The following is a 20817-nucleotide window of genomic DNA, read 5'->3' as shown; positions in this document are numbered from 1 at the left end:
GACAGTTGAGAGAGGGAGGGGTGGGGAGAGGGGGGGGTGTTCTATTAAAACATAGTAATTCTTTGTACATGTGATTTGTTTTGTTCATGGTTACTAATGAACTGTTTCCTCCTGCAGGACGTATGCTTCCTGTGATTCCATCACTCGTAACGAAGCAAGTGAGGTAATTATGAATGATTAAGTTAGTTGAAATAGGATAATTAATAGTTTTGTATATTGAATTAATGAATATAATCTGTGATACCAGTAAATTAATGTTTTATCATGGGAACTCTTCTTTTTGGAGTCTGATAGTTGTGTGTAGTAGCACTTACTATCATTTCAGTCATGTTCAGTCCTCAATTAAATGAGTTCACAGTTCATTTTTGTAGATGACATTACAGCACCAGAAAATTGCACATACTCTGTTAGCATGAATGATACAAGGTTTGAATCTGTTATCTGTAAAAGTTAAAACAGAGCAACTATCACTGGGAATATCCTAGACAAAGGGCACTCATTTAACTTTTAAAGGACCAGGTTATAGAGAAAAGTGTAAGATTTGTGCATCAGTTTACTGAAGTAAACAATATAAATTCTAATTAAGTGAGATAGAGATAATGAACTGAATTCAGCGCAGGACCCAATACTGGTAACTAAAAACACGTCCTATCAAGAAACGTGCACATCAGAAGCAGATCAAAATGGATTGACAATGCTAAGACATGAATATGGCTCCTCTTTCCAATAGCTTGTATGGGACCTGGTAATGGGAGACTGTGCCACAGTGTAACATTGTGCCATTTTGATCATCTCACTTGCCTGGAAACGTGATAATTTTATATAAATTAAGAATGTGTATCACATCAGAGGTGGGACCAGTTGATGGGTATATGGGTTGTAATCCCAGTCAGGCACACAATTTCAACTTTTCATATCAAACAGGAAATTTGTCAGCTGGTGTAACAGTACGCTGTCCAAGTTAAGCTTTCTCATGATAAGGTTGTGATCAGCCAAGACAAGTTTCATATTAATTGATTCTAAAGAATGTTCATTGTCAAAGACACTTTGCGAATTGGTTGCTTAGGGCCATACGAAATAAACACTTGTTGGCTTTCTTTTTAGCCCAATGTTCTGTCGTGGACTAGTGTGTGTGTTTCTGTTGCTACAGCTATGAATGTTGTTTGATCCTTTCTTCTTGCTGAAAATCCCATGTTTGAGAGACTTTCCTGATTGCTTATCGGACAGTACATTTTCCAGTCCTTATTATTTTAAGTTCTTTTTACCAGTTGTTTGTAGTAGTTTTATTTTTTTCAAGAAAATTTGAATCTGATGGATTAACCTGTGTGAGCCAATTCTTTCTGTGTGTGTTCTATGAACTGGATTCTTTGCGTTCGCATTGCAACTCAGATTTTATGGTTTTGGTGTGGATTTTTTTTAAGGATGTATGTGATGTTGATACATAGATGACACAGAATACTTTATTGCCAATTTTGAGCTTAGCTTGTGCAGTTGTTACATCGGTCGTGAATTTTTTCAATATGACATTTGTAGTACAGTTTTCCTTGCTTGTTCCTCCAACATTTCAAGTTGTTTTTGTGCATCATTCTTTGGCAATTAGTGCTAAGCAATCTGCAAATACTGCACAATCTAATTCTACAATTTTGGGCTTAAGTCCTATCTAGTTAGTGTATTGGTGCACCTGCTCTTCTCCATTGTTTTAGAATTTTTTTCGAGGACACACTTGATTGGTAATGGGCATTAACCTTTGCTGTGCCCTTTTTTCATATTTCAAATTCATTGCTCAGTTCTCTCATGAATTTTACTTTTTATTTCTCTGTGAATGCCTACTTTATGATGATTGTTGCCTTTACATCTTAATACAAATGTAACTAGTATTCGAGTGTCTTGGTCAGTGATGATATACACTTTCTTTGTAAATTGACAGATATTGAAAACCCTTTATACCCTTTGTTTGCTATGTTGCAGAATTTGTTCTGTGCACAGTCACCTGGCATTCACAAAGTTAACTGTTCCATGTGTTATATAAATCTAGTTTTGTGAACCATCGTTTTCCAAAAGCAATGTACATGCTATTTCCACATGAAAATAATAGATGGAAAATTTGTATTTGGTATTGGCAGCAAATTTCAGTCTTTTGCACCATAATTACCACTAAGTTACTCATTATAATAATGAATATTGCAGGATGAAAACAATGAATGAAAATAAAGAAATGCACCCACCTGCCAGGACGTGTGTGATTGGTTCCCTGCAGACATATGTAATAGTGCAGAAAATTTAACTAGTTCGGTGTACTCTTCAGTACTATTCCGGTATATACCTTGTGGGTATTCTATCAGCAATCTTTTCCATAGACAGACTGCCATTCCCAGCATCCTATCAATAAATTGAACCTTCTCATTCGCTTTTACCACAGCTGAGTTTGTGATTGTTCCACTTCTGAACTCTAACCCTTGTTCCTACCACGTATTTGTACAACATGTTTCATTAGTAACTTCCTTTGTGATTAATCAAGCATGTATTCAATTCTTAAATTTCAGTAAATGTAAAATTTTATTTTCAAGAGACGGTTGTCCTTGTTTGTACCAAGCTGGTAATTTGTGAAGAACTGGCTGAAAATTACTAAAATTTGTGTTGGGCAAATCCTCCTCATAGTTAATAGCATCGTCTAAGAAAAGACTGAGAATGTAGAAAATACTTTGCACTGACTCATTAATGTGTAACATGAATACCAGTTCTATTCTTACACTTTCTAGAGTACACCAAGTCTTGCTTATGTGTCTTATTTATAAGACACTTTTCAGTGTCATATTCTGTGTCCTGTCTGTTAGCACTTTGGAGCCTAGGAAACAGGCCATTTGTGCCATTATGTGAAGCATTACTGGCACATATGTAAGCAATGTATATTCAAGAGTAATAAATCCTTAAAAAAGGACTGGGCTTAAAGATTTAATTTTCATATTCACTTTAGTTCTTGGGTGATATATCACAAATTTTAAAATAATGACTGAAAGTATAATTATTCTCCCAAGAAAAAAGTCCAGTGTGAGTTATTGAGCAATTTCTTCCTCTTGAGCTTCCAAAATTTTTTGCTCATCAAACATGGCGTATTTGTTGCGGAATGACGGCAAACTGTGAAACCTAATGAGTGTATACATGAAATTGTCAGTGTGACTGTATTGGCTCAGCTATTTGCAACAGCAGCTGTCTTGTTTGCTAATCTTTCTTTCAAAATAATTCTTAAGATTAACAACAGGAGGCAGCACCAGTCAAGGAATAAGTAGTGAGATGTCCGTGCATGGTTCTTATATTAAATGAGTCCAGTTTTTGACAAGTAGGTGGCTCATGCATTGAGAAAATTTCTGCCCGGGCAGTACTCCGGTGCAGTCTTTTTAACACAAAATTGTGGCTCGATCTATGCTGGTTTGGTCTCCAAATTGTTGGGAATTACTCAGTCCAGTCATAATGAAATATCTCACTGAACATATCTTATTTATTATACGACAGTGTAGCACAGAGAAAAATGTTTTTTGGGACTAAGAAAACTGAATTGACCTGTTCAGCTGTATCCATGGTGTGGGAAGAAGAGTGGTTTTAATTTATGCTAATTTTGATGAATAGGTCATTCTATTACAAGCAGAAATGATGGACAGAGATCAGTATTTGTGTGAACTGTGATTTGGTAGCTCTGTGAGTCAGTGTAACTACCAGCCAAAAAGATTCAATTCCTAGCCATTCCTAGGATTTTTCTTGCCACTTAGGACTTTGCCATCATTAGCAATATTTTGTGTATTTGAGAAAGGTCAAGTTCCACCATTAGCTTTGAGTCCATGTAAAATTGAAGGTGCACCTAAAATGGTCTCAGTAAGACAGTTCAAAGGTTGGAGGAATGCTCTAGTATATACCACCTCAAACAGGACCAATAAAGTGCTGTAGTTGGTATGAAACTTCCTGGCAGATTAAAACTGTGTGCCCGACCGAGACTCGAACTCGGGACCTTTGCCTTTCGCGGGCAAGTGCTCTACCATCTGAGCTACCGAAGCACGACTCATGCCCGGTACTCACAGCTTTACTTCTGCCAGTACCTCGTCTCCTACCTTCCAAACTTTACAGAAGCTCTCCTGCGAACCATGCAGAACTAGCACTCCTGAAAGAAAGGATATTGTGGAGACATGGCTTAGCCACAGCCTGGGGGATGTTTCCAGAATGAGATTTTCACTCTGCAGCGGAGTGTGCGCTGATATGAAACTTCCTGGCAGATTAAAACTGTGTGCCCGACTGAGACTCGAACTCGGGACCTTTGCCTTTCGCGGCCAAGTGCTCTACCATCTCAGCTACCGAAGCACGACTCACGCCCGGTACTCACAGCTTTACTTTCTTTCAGGAGTGCTAGTTCTGCATGGTTCGCAGGAGAGCTTCTGTAAAGTTTGGAAAGTAGGAGACGAGGTACTGGCAGAAGTAAAGCTGTGAGTACCGGGCGTGAGTCGTGCTTCAGTAGCTCAGATGGTAGAGCACTTGCCCGCGAAAGGCAAAGGTCCCGAGTTTGAGTCTCGGTCGGGCACACAGTTTTAATCTGCCAGGAAGTTTCATATCAGCGCACACTCCGCTGCAGGGTGAAAATCTCATTCTGCTGTAGTTGGTGTTCAAATCCATCTTTGAGTTGAGGACAGCTGTATATTGAGTGTTAATCAGTTCTACTTCTAAGTGCTATCTTTCCAGTTCCAGTAAACAGTTTTTACGCAAGTGATCTGTAGTAAATTGTAGTCAAGACAACTGTTTATCTTCTCATTTGGCTACTTATTCCACTTGAAATTTTCAGTATGAAATAGGCATAAGTGTTAAAAATGAGCTATTTTAATTTGCTTTTAGTAGCTTCAGTATTCTGTAACACTTGAATGTATCAAACAGTTTGTTTTCACATTTGCTTTGTTATCATATGAGAGAATATTTAGAAAGCTGCCTTGATATGTAGTATGGGAGGATCTTGATGATAAATAGGGAGCAAGTTTAGTTGAGAAATGTGTTAAAAATCTGAAATATTACAACGCTGTGTCAGCCTACATGTTGAATTCCGAAGTAGGGAACCTTACAGATGTTAGGTCAGTCTGTGCTACAACTATATTCCTCTTCTTTGTGCCACATAGGCTCTCCAGCGAAAATACGGCTTCTGTGTGAGAAGAAACTATGTACCATAGAAAGTTAACCAGTAACTTAAGTACTGTTCCAGAAAAAAATATTCAGTTTTGAGAAGAATTTGAATTGAAATAAACATTTTGGGATATTGAGTCTGTCCTATGCAAACCGTTTTTAATTCTTTACCCCATTATGGATCCAGTACCCAAGAAAACTTGCATGTAATTTCACGAGAAATTGTGTGTGTAAATACAAATACTCAAAAACATTTTAGGTCAGATGATCTCAGAAAAGCTCACACAAGGATACAGTCCCAAATGGAGCAGAGATAGCAAACACATCAGCCTCGGAGTTGCAAATTGTTGCAGCTGTGTTGGAAAAGAACTAGATCTCAAAGTGCTCATGGAAAGCACTGAAGCAGAAATAATTTCAAATACTAAAAACTGGTTAAAGCCATAGGTAATTTCAGCCAAAATTTTTACCAAGGACCAAATGGTGTACAGAAAGGATAGACTAAGTTTGGTTGGTGGGGACATGTTTGTTCCTATTAGTAGTAGTTTATCTTGTCGTGAAATTGAAGTAGATAATTAATGTGAGTTAGTAAGGGTAGCGGTTACACCCAACAACCAGAGTAAATTAATAATTGGCTACTTTATTGCTCCCTCTCCCTGACTCAGATGATAGTTGCTATAAGGTTCAAAGAACACTTTTAGTCTCATTTAGAATAAGTATCAGACTTAAAGAATTATAATTGGTGGTGACTTCAACTTACTCGATATGTCCGTGAAAATATATTATTTAAAGTCGATGGTAGGAGTGAAACATTGCCCGAAAGTCTACTACATGCTTTCTCTGAAAATTACTGTGAGCAATTAATTCAGGAGCCCATGCAAAGTGTGAATGAGTACAGTAACATATTAGACTTCTTAGTGACAGTCGGTCCTGAGCAAGTAGTGTCATGGTGGATACAGGAATTGGTGACCACAAAGTTGTTACAGTGAGACAGAACACCATAACACCCATCTCTATCAAAAATAAATGTAAAATATATCTATGTAAAAAAAGCAGATACAAATTTGCTTTAGTATCTTCCTCAGAGATGGGTCCCATTGTTTCCATACTAACTATACAAGCATTGTCTAAATGTGGGCCACATTCAAAGAAATATTGCGGACAGCAGTTGAGAGCTTGGTACTAAGAAATTGATAAGAGATGGGACAGATCCTTTATGATACATTCAGGCCTCTGTTGCAGAAGCAACAAAAACAGCATGCCACATTTTAAAAAATGCAATATCTCGTGAAGATTGATGACAGTTCAGGGTGGACTTCAGTACAAGATTCTTTTAATGGTATCCACAACGAAACTGTCAAGAAATCTGTGTGGGAGCAATGATAACATTACTGATGATAGCACTACTAAAGTGGAATTACTAAACAAAGTTTTCAGGAATTCTGTTGGCAAAGAATATGGAGTAAATATTCCAGAATCCAATCAAGACCAGCTGGTAATATGAGAAACTTGAAAGTAGATACTTGTGGTATAGCGAAGCATTTTAAGTCTCTTAAAAAAGGCAAGACTTTCAGTCCAGATTGTATACCGAATAGGTACCTATCAGAGTATGCTGATGAAATAGCTCCATTTTTAGCAATTATATACAACTACTTGCTCGACAAAAGATCTGTATATAAAGATTGAAAAGTTGCACTGGCCACACCAATAAATGAGAAAGGAAATACGAATAACCCACTGAATTAGTGATCTATATCATTGAGGTCTATTTGTTCTAGGATTGTGGGACATATTCTATTTCCTAATATTATGAAATACCTCGAAGAAAACAATCTATTGACACATAAGTGGCACAGATTGAGAAAATGTTGTTCTTGTGAAACCCTTCAGGCTGTTTATTCACATAAAGTAATGGGGTACAAACAACAGCAACTCTCAAGTTGTTTACATTTTTCTTGATGTCCAGAAGGCTTTTGACTCTGTTCTCCACAAGCAGTTTGTAATCAGATTGTGTGTGTACAGAGTATCGTATCAGCTTTGCAACTGGATTTGTGATTTCCTGTCAGAAAGGTCACAGTTCATAGTAATCGACAGGAAATCATCTAGTGAAGGCAAAGTGATACCTGGAGTTCCCCAAAGAAGTGTTCAAGCCCATCATTCTTCCTAAACTATATAAATGATCTTGGGAGACATATATTATTTACTGCTGATGTCATTATTTACTGCTGATGTCATTGTATACTGTTCACAAATGTGCTAAGAAATGGAGCTGCTGAAGGCATAAGCCACACTCTTGTGTGGTCAATTTTACACAAGCAGTTAATTTATCCATTTCACTTACTGTGAGACCACAAGCCTGATTGTGCAGTTCTGCCATTGGGGTCTTCAGTCAGAGCACTGAAAATCTGCTGCTCACAACTTGCATTTTATTAACAATAAGGTGGAAGATACACAAAATGTGATGATAAATTATCACACTAACCACATATAGCCAGATGGAGACCATCAAACATTTGTGGAATCAAGGCATTAGATTTGCTTTAGTATCGGTGTGTGGGCAGGAGAGTGGGCAACACACTCATAGGGCTATACAGTTTACCAGAGCATTACACCAATGCATGGTGAAAATCTGCAACAAAGAACTACTAAAACATTAGATTACAGCCATTATTATTATTATTATTATTATTATTATTACTATTATTACTATTATTATCTTACATCCGATATACAAAAAGGAGAAAAAACAAATCCAGATAACTACAGAAGCAGTTATTATTGCCTGTTCCTACACAACAAATTACACATGATATCAGAGAATCTTACCTTTGCATCAAGACAACAGATGTCACATATGGATGACGGAGCACCATCCAATTTTCTATGACTTGTACAACTACACCTGACACAAACATTTAATGAACAATGAATTGAGTAGGGAGGTCCTATAGTAAGGCCTCCCCATTCACCTGACCTTGATCTTTTGATTTCTGGCTAGGGGGTCATTTAAAGGCACTGGAGCATTTTACTGGTATCGACAATGTGCACATGGTACAGACGTGTGTTTCCCATGCATATGACCACATATGAGAGCAGGAAGGTGTGTTCAGACAAATTCATGATTCTTTGAGGGGTGACTGAAGCATGTGGGGGAGTGAATAACAACCACATTGAGCACCTCCTGTAGTGTGAACATGCAGATGCTATCATAGGACAGAATGACCCATATCTCAACAGTTGTGGTTTTTTTTCCACTCATATGCATATACGACCTTCGTTTCTAATTTTGACCAGTACTGTTCCTGTAAGAATATGGAATACTTTTCAGACATCCTGTATTTGCAGGCAGTGTTCCACTATCGACTCAATTGTAGAATACAGAAGACATCTGGAATTGAAATTGGTTATGGGTACTGTGCCTTAAATGTGATTCATGTTGACATAGTGTGGAAAGCATGTCGAGCATTGAAAACATAACTTGAGTGGACTACTTGTAAACAAAAGATAGCTTGATGCATAAATTTTCTCTATTCTATTTCTATTCCTAATTACAACTGAGTCATCAAAATAAAATATAGAAGGCAGATTTAGTTTGTATTTCCAACAAAACTGTTCCCATGTGTAAGATGTGTAGATACAAAATTTCAGGAGGAAAGAAAATTAAACCAATATAAGTGAAATGAAAGTGAGACATTCAGCAAAGAATATTGGTGTAGCAGAACTTAATAAAAAAATAGGAAAAACCACAGAGAAGATATGATCAGTTTTAGGAGCTTTTCAGATCAGACAGCAACAAAAACCATACCAAAATTTTAGTCGGAGACTTTAATGCTTAGTTAAAAACTGAAAAGAGATACAGAAATTGCCTGCAAAAGGAGCAGTGAACAAGAATGACATAAAGTGGTGGAATTCTGCAGAAACCATGACATGATCTCAGTCAACATACTTCATGAGAAGACTAAACAAACTCAAAACGTCCAGACCGCAAAAAGGGGAATGGTAACTGGATCGTGTTTGCATGGATAAGAACTATCACAGGGAAGTTCACAGCGTGAAAGTCCTGGGAGGAATAGACACTAGTTCAGATAATTACTGGATTAAAATAAAAATAAAGTTCAGCTCATTGGCAAAAGTCCTACTCAAAAAAGAAAAGGATCTATGACCCCCTTAAACTAGTAAATAACAAGGAAAATGAATGAACAAGGGATATAAATCTATAGATGAACTAGAAGAAATACTTTCCCAATTGAAACAAATAGCCCAATAAACCAAAGGCAAAAACAATAATTGTGGAATGATGAATCTGATAAAACTGGAAGATAGCCACCCAGTCTGATTGAGGTCTGAGTAATTAAAAAAAAAATTGCACTTTGAACTAACAATTCTAGGAAAGATAACTCAAAATATAGTAAGAAGATTTAGATGCCAATAGTCAATACCAAAGTGCTATAATAATAGAAACAAATAGTGAGAAAACAAACTAGGAGATTACTACAAAACATTTAGCAGACAACTCCAAAGATATTATCATCTAAAGATAAAAACAATAAGAGGGCCATAGCAGTAGGGGAAATACAGAAATTTTAGCAGAAATATTTAACAAACTGCTAAACTGTAAAGATCCCCCAGAACTACTTCAAATGCACACAGAAACTGCAATAAAAACACCACCACGAAATACAAATCCATGAAGTCTACAGAGTTTAAGAACTAAAAAGAAAGTGGAGAAAATGTGGAACTGTAGAAATGTGCAACGGAACCAATGAAGATATCATTATACCAAAGCATGGCGGAAGTTTGGAATGCAGACTAGAACATTGGACAACAGCTATAATACATCCATACATGTGTTACACAAAAAGGAGAAAAAACAAAATCGCCTAAGAAAGGAAGGTTTTCCCTCCTGGTTTGCACTTATAAAGTAGTGTTAAGAATTCTGTACAATCACTGTAAAGATAAACTTGAATGGGATCTAGGAGCTTACGAAGCATAATTTAAACCCTGGAGAAGTTGCCCTGTACAGATTAACACTTTACAATTAGTAATCGTGTATAAAAGAAGTCACAAACAAGAAATGAGTACCCATGTAGACTTGAATAGTGAGAACATGTATAAATTAAAAAAATAGGAGGAGGAATTTATTTATTTATTTATTTATTTTATTTATTTATTTCTTGTTCCGTAGATCCAGTTAGTGAGTCAATCACAAGGATATGGAACGTGTCAAATTGTACAGGTTTCAATTTAAACTTACAATAAATACAAGGGCAATTCAATGGCAAATTCTACATAGTTTAAGTAAGACATACTATAAATACAGTAACAGATACAATGTCAGCTAGATAACATAATTACCATTTGACAGAAAAAGTAGTTTAAAATAAAGGTTAAAGATAAGAGCACAAAGTTAAATCAGATATTAGGCCTACAAGAGTAAATACATGTACAGCCAATCTGTTGTTACAAAAAGTGCGCTAATGCCCAAATGCACAATAAAATCAATTGAACTACTTCTAGACACAATAAGTTTAGTGATGGTATACATTTTCTTTCAGGTATTCATCCACAGTATAATAAGACTTCTCTGTCAGGTAATCTTTGAGAACTTGTTTAAATTTTGGCAGTTCTGTATGAACACATTTGATATGTAGTGGTAGAGCATTGAACAGCTTAATGCTGGAGTAGTAAACTCCTTTTTGTACCAGAGTGAGACGTTTCATTTCTAAATGTAGATTGTTTTTGTTTCTCGTGTTATAACCATGGAATTTACTGTTGTCTTGGTAGATGGAATAATTTTTGCACACAAAGGTGAGCAAGGAAAAAATATACTGTGAGGCAGTTGTTAGGATACCTATCTTCCGAAACAAGTGCCTGCAAGAGTGTCTTTGATGGACCCCACACATTATTCTGATTGCTTTTTTTTTGGATGGTGAAAACGTTTTTTGCAAGTGGTTGGTTCCCCCAGAATATGATAGCATATGACATCAATGAGTGGAAGTAGCCAAAGTAGCCAACCTTAATAGTGTCAACTTCAGCCACTGAAGAAATTACCCGTAATGCAAATGTTGCCGAGCTAAGTTTTTTACATAGATGAAGAATGTGAACTGACCAATTACATTTACTGTCTATGTAAGCACCCAGGAATTTTGTGTCTTAAACTTTCTGTATTGGTTGATCTCTACATTTTATGTTAATTTCATCGGGATTACTTTGTGATGTATGGAACCTCATATAATGAGTTTTATCTGCATTGAGCGAGAGACCATTTGAGGAGAACCAATTTAAGATGTCATTAAAAACAGTATTTGTAGTTTTTTCAAGATCATGATCAGTCAAATCGTCAATTAGAATTGTGGTGTCATCGGCAAACAGGGTAAATTTGCTGTTTGTCTCAGAACAAAGAGGAAGATCATTAATAAAGATGAGGAAAAGCAGTGGGCCCAAAACGGAGCCTTGAGGCACACCACACATTATCGTGCCCCATTCAGACAAGGCAGGTTCTCCAGAAGAGCCATTTAGCATTACAGTCTGCTTCCGATCCTGTAGATATGATTGTAGCCACAAGCCAACAGTACCACCTAAACCATAGTATTCTGCCTTTTTCCAAAGAATTTGGTGGTTTACACAGTCAAAGGCTTTCGTAAGATCACAAAAAATACCCACTGGAGACATTTTTTTGTTAATGGCTTCCAAAACTTGGTTGCTGAAAGAGAATATTGCCTGTTCAGTACAAAGACCGGCACGAAAACCAAACTGATTTTTGCTTAAGATACTGTGGGAGTCGAGATGGTCTACAATCCTCCTGTGCATGAGTTTTTCTAGAATTTTCGAGAAGGTAGTTAATAGGGATATTGGGCGATAGTTTGTAACAATGCTTTTATCCCCTTTTTTAAAGAGAGGAATCACTACAGCCAACTTAAGTCTGTCAGGGACAATCCCATCTTGTAGGGATGCATTGTATATGTTGCATAAGACGGGACTAACAAATTTATAACAGTGTTTCAGTATTTTACTAGAAATATTGTCCACACCAGCAGAATTTTTATTTTTTAATGATCTAATTACTCTTATGACTTCGCTTACAGTAACTGGAGGTAAGGATAACTGTGGGATTCTGTTGCTAATAGCTTTCTGTAGGAGGGACAATGATTCTTCCATAGAACCATTGCAGCCTGTCTTCTCTGCTGCTCTCAAAAAGTGGTTATTAAATATATCTGCAACCAACTCAGGTTTCTTTATGATACTGTCCCCTGTATTAATCTCTACCAGAGACATGTTCCCTGTTGTCCTGCCAGTTTCCCTCTTTATTACATTCCATATAGTTTTAATTTTATTTTCTGAACTTTCAATTTCTGATTTTATGCACATACTTGTAGATTTATTTATAACCTTCTTGAGAATGCTACAGTAAAGTTTGTAGTGTTGTCGTTTCTTTGGATCATTACAATTCCTGAGAGAACTGTATAACATCCCCTTTGTTCTACAAGATGTTATTATCCCTGTAGTGATCCAAGACTTCTTGGCATTGCCTATATGACTATTTCTAACTACTTTTTTGGGAAAGATGGACTCAAATACAGACATGAATTCATTTAAAAATGAATTGTACTTTTTGTTTACATCTGTTTCCCTATAAACTCGGCTCCAGTCTATCTCTTGTAGGCTATCATTGAATTTTTTAAGGCCCTGTTCATTTATTATCCTAAAAGATTTCCAAGAATGCTCGGAACTGTTGCACACACTGATGTAATTGAGCCTAAGCAATTGACCACCATGATCAGAAAGGCCAAGGATTGGATGTACAGTGATCTCATTGTATTTGGACTTATCTATAAATATATTATCTATCAGACTTTTACTGTTAACAGTAATCCTAGTTGGGAAATCTACTATTGCCATCAGATTATAAGACTCCATTAAATGTACTAAATCAGCTTTACTATTGCTCTCATTTAGGAAATCAACATTAAAGTCACCAGTAATTATCAAGTTCTTGGACTTTGAGTACAGTATGGATAATAAAGAATCTAAGTGCTTAAGAAATACATTCAAATTCCCTGAGGGAGATCTATACAGTGCTAACACTACAGCCGTGAAGTCAGTTACAGTAATCCCAACACCACATACTTCAATTTGTTGCTCTATACAATGGCTCTTTAAATCTAATGCATTGTAAGATAAGTTGTTTTTTTTACATAAATTACCACCCCACCTTTTTCCATGATGGTTCTAGAGTAATGCGCTGCCTGACAGTAACCACTTAGCTGTAACCTTTCAATATCTTTCACATGATGTTCACTAAAACATAATACATCAGTATCTTTTACTCCTTGTGGTTCCTCTAACAGAACAGTAATGTCATTTACTTTATTACCAAGTCCTCCCACATTTTGGTGAAAAATCGTCATTTCTTTGGAATTAGAGACAGATCTAAACTTTGGCCTAAAAAAATTATCGGTAGCTACAGAGACAGTACGTTCATTACTAACAATTTCCTGAAACATTTGAGTTTGAAACAGAGTCTGACTTGATGGTTGGAGCCATTCAAGTGCGATTGGTTCCAACTTTGGGGTACATTTGTGGACTTCTTCCAATATTTTTGTTTTTAAGAGGGTACCTAATGCTTTTTTTCCTGATCTGTTCAGGTGCATACCGTGTCTTGTAAATAATTCTCGTCCAAAACTGCTTACATCTACAACACAAGTATTTTTAAAATGCTTACACAACTTTGTTAACTTAGAGTTCGTTTGTGAGATAGCCTCATTTACACAGGACTGTGGAATTAAGTCATGTCTCTTTGGAATGTTCACAACAAGTACCTTAGACTGATAAAGCGCCGATATTTTCTTCCTGAGTGACTGTATGGCATCATTTCCTTCGTTGCAGGCAACGTTGTTTGAGCCACCTATTAAGATCACACACTCGTTTTTTACTTTTTCAGGATCACACCCCGCTACAACTTCTTGAAGTTTAGCACCTGGCTTCACAATTCCACAAACATCGGCAGCATTAAAACTGCTTTTCACTATATCAGCCATACCTCTACCATGACTATCAGCGAAAATGTGAAAACGATTTGTTGATGTTTCACTCACAGCAGACTGGATCACACCACTGCCACTTTCATTGCTGTTAACTGAACGTTGTGGCTTTGGAAGATCAAACCTAACCTTTTTCCGATAGTTTATCGGCACACTCTTTTTACGATTGTTTTCACTTTCAGTGAGACTATTACTAGAACAAAGTACATCAAAATTGTTTACATTCTCGAACCTCGAAACATTTGCTGTACACGAATTTTTAGTGCCGATTGTTTGACGCTTGTTGTGTACTACCTTCCATTCTGATGATTTATCAGCGTCATTTTGCACCAATGTAGCCATGTTCTCGCGAAAGATTTTGTCCTTCTGTCTGTCTTGAAGCAATGGATCCATGTTTCGCTTCGACTTCAGTTCCATATTTTCGGACTTCAGGCTGTCGATTTCTATTCTTAGACTGCTGATTACACATTGTAAACTAGCAGTACGCTCATTATACTTTAATAATTCACTTTTGCAACTTACACACGAATTTTTAACGGCTTCACTGTAACTGGAAAATAGTGCCAAATGAAGTAGTGTAGAAGGAAATGGAGGCTATTGTAGAGGCATATTGTATCTGTAAAGAGAGGTATTATTTTTTTTACTGCATCATGGGGATACCATAAACTAGATGGACAAGAAGAATTTCAGTGAAACTCTGGAATCTGAAGCAAAAAAACAGATGGGTCAAGCAAGTTAGAGTGAATTTAAGAGAATGGGGAATAACTCTGGATGATCTGAAAAACAAGAAACAAACTAAAAGTAGGCAAATTACACACAATGCAATGGGTAGTTACAGGTAAGGAAAGATCAGAATGAATGAGGATATATTGAGCAATTCAAAAGGAGCAAAACATGCACTTATTGAAGACGGTGACCTGCAAATGATTGACTAAAGTTGTTCAATGAGGCCATAAAAATAAAATAAATAAATAAATGAATGTAGGACTAGTATTGAGGAAGAAGGACTGTTCATAAAGAAAATGAGGCGTAGTCACAAGCCCTAGATTTTAGAGGCGACTATGCTCAGCAGCTTTGAAAGCAGTTCGTACGTCCGTCCGTTTGTCATATTCTGTGGACGACTTATAAGCTCAAAGAGTACAGGGGTTTGGAATGAGTCAGGTTATGTGTATTGACAGAGAGCCAGCCATCAGGCACATTGAATTAACAGTGAACCATAAGCTGTTGAATAGAAAGTAATTTATTTGTGCTTCTGTTTCTCACACTACTGGGTTGGTGTTAATTATTAGTAAACTAGTTCTAAATTCAGTACCTAAAGTTGTGTTTTGTTTTGTTGAAATAGGTGTTTTGATTCCACTAATTTACTTTGCCATTTCAGGTGCAACATGACACCTCATATGCAGCAACTGGAAGAAGACCACAGAAAAAGAAGGAAAGTAGCAGCCAAGAATTTGCTGTCCTATTTGAACACAAACTAACAAACTAAAAGCTGAATATTTTAGTACAACATACTAGTGCTGTGGCTGTGATTGAGATACTGAAAGGAAATCTAATTTCTTACTCTTCTGATGTGCAGTATAAGAAACTTTTGTAACATAATATGTTTGGGCAATTTTGCCCATTTTACCGTATAAAATGGAAGACTGTTCTGTATATATAAGATGTTTATTATTATTATTATTTACTTTAATTTCTAAATTTACATTTTATTAAAAATGTGTTGCTATTGTTAATTTTGCTACTTCAGTTTATCATATTGCCAAACAAAAATAATGTGTTCATAAACTTTGGTGATCTCCTGTGTGTGTGTGTGTGTGTGTGTGTGTGTGTGTGTGTGTGTGTTTTACTGTTATGCTCAGAGATCTCGCGCGCGCGCGCGCGCGCGCGCGCGCGCGTTTGTGTGTGTGTGTGTGTGTGTGTGTGTGTGTGTGTGTGTGTGTGTGTGTGTTTACTGTTATGCTCAGAGATTTTTGTGTGTTTAAGAGGCTCTAATTTGACTTAATTGTCATTTCTCCAAGATGTAGGTTAAGTTGTTCTACTTGTACTTCCTCTCTTTGATAGCTGTTAGTTATAAATGTCATACCTCCATAGTACATACAGCTTCTGTATCTGTAACATCTAAGTTTCTTGCTTATATCTGTTTTGGTCACTGTACTTTTGTTCCAGTGCTCACACACATTCTCTTAATTTTGTACAAATAAAACATTGTTTGTAGTTTGTAACCACAGTGTGCCTTAGTCGGACTTTCACATGTGACACCAGTATGTAAGACTGAATTATATATAACTTGTCTTCCACATATGTCTAAATTATTAAAGTAAATCTGGCAGACATTATATTTGTAGGAAAGGTTTATTTTATATATATATATATGTATATACTCATCTTGGAAAGGGAAGAACTGCTATAATTTTTAATATTTATGAAACTTTTGCACTCCATTTTATAGTTTCTTGTATTTTAACTACTTTTTCAAGTGTGTGTTAGGAAAAAAAGGTTTATAGTAGAATATTTCATATTACTTTATGTACTGAAATTACTATTTGTATTGTTTTTCATTTTTTTTACAGATATGACCTTTTTATATGTTGAGTTGTTATAGCTCCGTAAGACGAACATGTGTGTGCTTCATTTTATAACACTGTGCCAGACGTGTAAACAGTTTTCCATTTCGCTTTTAATACTCTCTTGTGTAATTAACAAGTACTATAAATGATCTGAGTGATCTATGTTTTTATGGAAGTTAGTTATGTTTGTTCGTCAGTCTTAATTTTTTTTGTACATGTTACATTATTGTTTTGTTCTTCATTTTTATAAATTTTACATTCTATTTTGCAGTCTAAATTTTTGTAAATGCTACATTTTTATTTCAGTTTACATGTTACTTGTTTTTTCATCATCTGTGTTTTCTTCTTCTTCTTCTTCTGTTCCTCCTCCTTCTGTTCCTCCTCCTTCTGCTACTGCTACCACCACTACAACAACAATATACTTCATACCATTAACAAAGGTTGTTCCTGCCAGCTAGTCAGATCTGCATGTTCATTGTAATGTAATACCTGTTGTAAATTACTTCAATTAAGTGACAGTTTGGCAAGCCATGAAAATTTTATATGTAGAGCCCCTTCACTCTATTTTTGTTCTTCTATAGAAACCATAAGTAGTGATCAATAATACTTCTTCAGTTGTTTTAAAATACTAATCTTGCAATTCCATTTGTCCTCTATTTTAAAATGGATGAGGCTTCACAGTTTTCAGGTGTTTCAACGTAATTATGACCATCTGCTGCTGCCCTTATGTTTTAATTTTTTTCTTCTGTTCAGTCACTCATATATTGCCTGCTGCCTTGCTGTCACCTGGTGTTCTGAGAAGTAAGACATTTCAGTAAATAGAATTTCGCTTTTTTTATGGCTCATATTGAAATTTATATGGCTTCCTGTACATTTATATTTTTGTATGTATGATTTTGATGTGGATTTGTCATAGTTTTTGTTTCATGCATAAAAAGAGACCTTAGTTTTAACTATGTGAAAAAAAATCATACTGTAGTGATGGTATCTGATTCACAGTATTTTCATGCATTTTTAGTTTGCAGTGCCATAAAATGAGATGTTGTGCATTAATTAAATCAGTATTGTGGATCCCATATTGAAATATATTTTGGGGGGAGGGATCTCCAATAATATTTTGTTAGCAAGAGTGCTGTTGACAGATGAACCAAATTCATTACATGCATCTGTATTGCATTTTCTTAGACTTTTATGATTTGTTGTAATGAAACTATGGTTATTTATATTCTTGATTAAGTTTCAATGAACGCCGTCATTATTCTGCAGTAGCACTTTTTGCAAGTTACGGGCATATTAACAGTAAAATTGATGTATTTTTTAGTAAAAATTGACTAATATTATCATACTAATGCTTCTCTTCTTCCATTGTGATTGCTAGTTTTGTACTCATTATGTGATATATTTGCTCAGAAGTATAACAGGCTGCAATGCCATTTTCATATTTGTACTTTTTAGTTCCTGAAAAGCTGATCTCAGCAGTAAGGCTGTGGCTTTAATAGTATTTGATGTGATTGTTGCATTTCAAAAGTTTAATAAACAAATACAATAATTTTGAATGAGTTGTCAATTTAATTTCTTTGCACTGAAATGGTACCTTTGATCTATCTATGATGCAGTTGGACAGAGAAATGAAAGAGATTCCGCATTTTGTTTGTATCCTTGAACCTTTTTTCCTTGTTTGGATGTTGTCTCTCATAGTTGCATGTTTTTATTCTGCAGCAATCAAATCAATACAAGGATCCACTCAGAGTAAATGAGCATATCAGTTGAGTCACATTGTGTCAATTTTTATACAACTAAACATTTAATAATGATACTAACATATCAAGAGGTGATTTTCTCTAATGACTCAACATTTGTGATTTCTCAGTATACGATAATGCATATACAAATACATACACACGAGCGTTACCCCTCAGTTTCGCTCACATACACATTCAACATGCATATTGCACATACCACTCTTCCTCCCTCAACCTTTCTGTCCACATCTTTTTCCACCCACCTCTCCACCTCATCCTCCCAGCTCCATATATCTCCTCCGCGCCCTCCCTCTGACCATATGATCCTCCCTGACCATAATAGGGTATTTGACTGTTTCCTGGAAATTGTTTTAAATGGTTGATTGTGTTATTTTACACTCATAACATGCTTTCTTTCCCCTTGTATTTCAATATTAAAAAGGAAATGAAGCTCCATTTAAGTTGTGATGCCTGTGACATCACGGGCTAGCTCACCGTTCATACTATTGTAGAGCTCATCCACAGTGATATTGCCTTTTTTCTCCTCCAGAATTTACATTTTTGAAAATGGGTAGCAAATGGTGTGTAGTACTACATTGTACAAATACATCCATAGGAACTCTGCATTATCAAGAAACTCCTGAAAAAATTGTTTTTGACTGTTACAAAGAATTAGATGATGTGTAAAATGTGGTTGCACTGTACAGGCAAAATGCCACCACGTCGATGCACAGGTTCTGTAATTTAATTAAAAATATCAGGAACTCTGGAGTTCATGCTAATTCACCTCTGAGATAAGCTTTCCCACTGTTGCAAGGAAGGATAATTCATCTCCAAGATATGCTTTCCCACTGTTGCAAAGGAGGACAGCATCATTCAATAAAATTAAACTCGCAATGAAAATAGGGAGAATTGACTGTTATACAGAAAGTTTCATGCATTTTTTAGTACTGCAGTTGGTATAGCAGTGGTCTTTACTTGTTTATAAGTAGTTGTTCATAAGTCAGTGGTTCAAGTCTGGCCCAAAAGAATATTTTAACCTGTTTGTAAAAGACTCAACAGTCCTCTCATATGAAAACCAAATCACAATTACAAAATTTCACCACACCAATCAGAAACATGGTATTGAGTTTTCTGTGCCATTTACATGTGCTTGCATTTGCAAAGTCTGTTCACACACATACCACGTTCAAGATGATATCTAGTTTATGTGACCACACACTTTTTAGTTTAATGGAAACAAGTCTTTTTTTTTATTTGGTGAAAACTTTCTGAAGTCAAAATCATATAAAAAAAATTCTTCATGCTGATGTCCCAACATGAGAAATTGAGTCAAATTGTGCCCCTTTTTTTATCTCCGTGCTGGCCAACTAGGATCCTTATTGTTTATACTTTAATCATCTTGCATAAAGATACAAATTTTCAGGCAATGATGTTAGTTTCCACTCATAAGCATCATTAGCTTCCACTCATCATCATAGCCCTTACATTTGTGTTATACACATGGTTTACATGCTTGATCTCTCCGCGCATACAAAAACTCATCGTCTTATGTCTTGTTGTATTGTTGGTGTGTTGACTGAAGACAACAATCTACGTATAAGAGAATGGACCCTTAGTTTTGCACGAGTTTAATGACATTGCAGGGAGCAGGGAAAAGAATGTCCCTACTTTCTGTTGTTACTTATAAATTGTAAATGGAGTTTTTCGTCACTAAATAGCTAAACTGTTTGCAGAAAAAGTACAAAAAAGCTAGTAACTTCAGCTAATACTCCTACAACACACATATAGGTACACCTTACTCCTAGTCTGTGAAGTGACCAGAGCCTCAGCCAATAACAGAGCGTTTTCTATCACATGGTCAAGTCTTTAAATGTAATGATTTTGAAGCTTTAATTACACAAAAATAACAGATGTCTTGTGAGAATATAGACTGAAAATGATATTTGAATGTTGTAATCAATCAGAATAACAACAATCTTAACTATATTTTTAACAAAGAAAAATAGCCTGTTTTCTTCCTCCCTCTGACCGTAATGGTCTTCTTCCCTTCGAACACAATGGTTCTCCATCTGACCTTAATTGTCTTCCTCCCGCTACTGTAACTGTCATCCTCCTCTCCTCCCCCCTTTCTGCCCATCTCCTCCTCCGACTCTCCCCTCTCTCCTCTGTCCATCTCCTCCTCCCACTCCCCACTCTCCCCTCTGTCCATCTCCTCCTCCCATTCCCCCTCTCTCCTCTGTCCATCTCCTCCTCCCATTCCCCCTCTCTCCTCTGTCCCACTCCCCCTCTCTCCTCTGTCCATCCCCTCCTCCCACT

General features: G+C 36.2%; 1 protein-coding gene across 3 annotated transcripts in view; it reads left to right on the top strand.

Moving 5' to 3' along the window:
• LOC126183535 (membrane-associated tyrosine- and threonine-specific cdc2-inhibitory kinase) overlaps positions 1-16025 on the top strand; it is a 174296-nt gene extending 158271 nt beyond the window's left edge. For all 3 annotated transcript variants that reach the window (XM_049925604.1, XM_049925603.1, XM_049925605.1), the window contains 2 exons: positions 118-163; positions 15568-16025. In XM_049925604.1, the coding sequence (XP_049781561.1) occupies positions 118-163; positions 15568-15675 (154 nt within the window). In that variant the 3' untranslated portion in view covers positions 15676-16025. The remainder of the gene's footprint in view (positions 1-117; positions 164-15567) is intronic.
• Positions 16026-20817: the final 4792 nt, after the last annotated feature.

Source organism: Schistocerca cancellata, chromosome 4, assembly GCF_023864275.1.
Source record: "Schistocerca cancellata isolate TAMUIC-IGC-003103 chromosome 4, iqSchCanc2.1, whole genome shotgun sequence".
NCBI classification, from domain to species: domain Eukaryota; kingdom Metazoa; phylum Arthropoda; class Insecta; order Orthoptera; family Acrididae; genus Schistocerca; species Schistocerca cancellata.
This window is presented reverse-complemented; position numbering and strand designations above follow the sequence as displayed.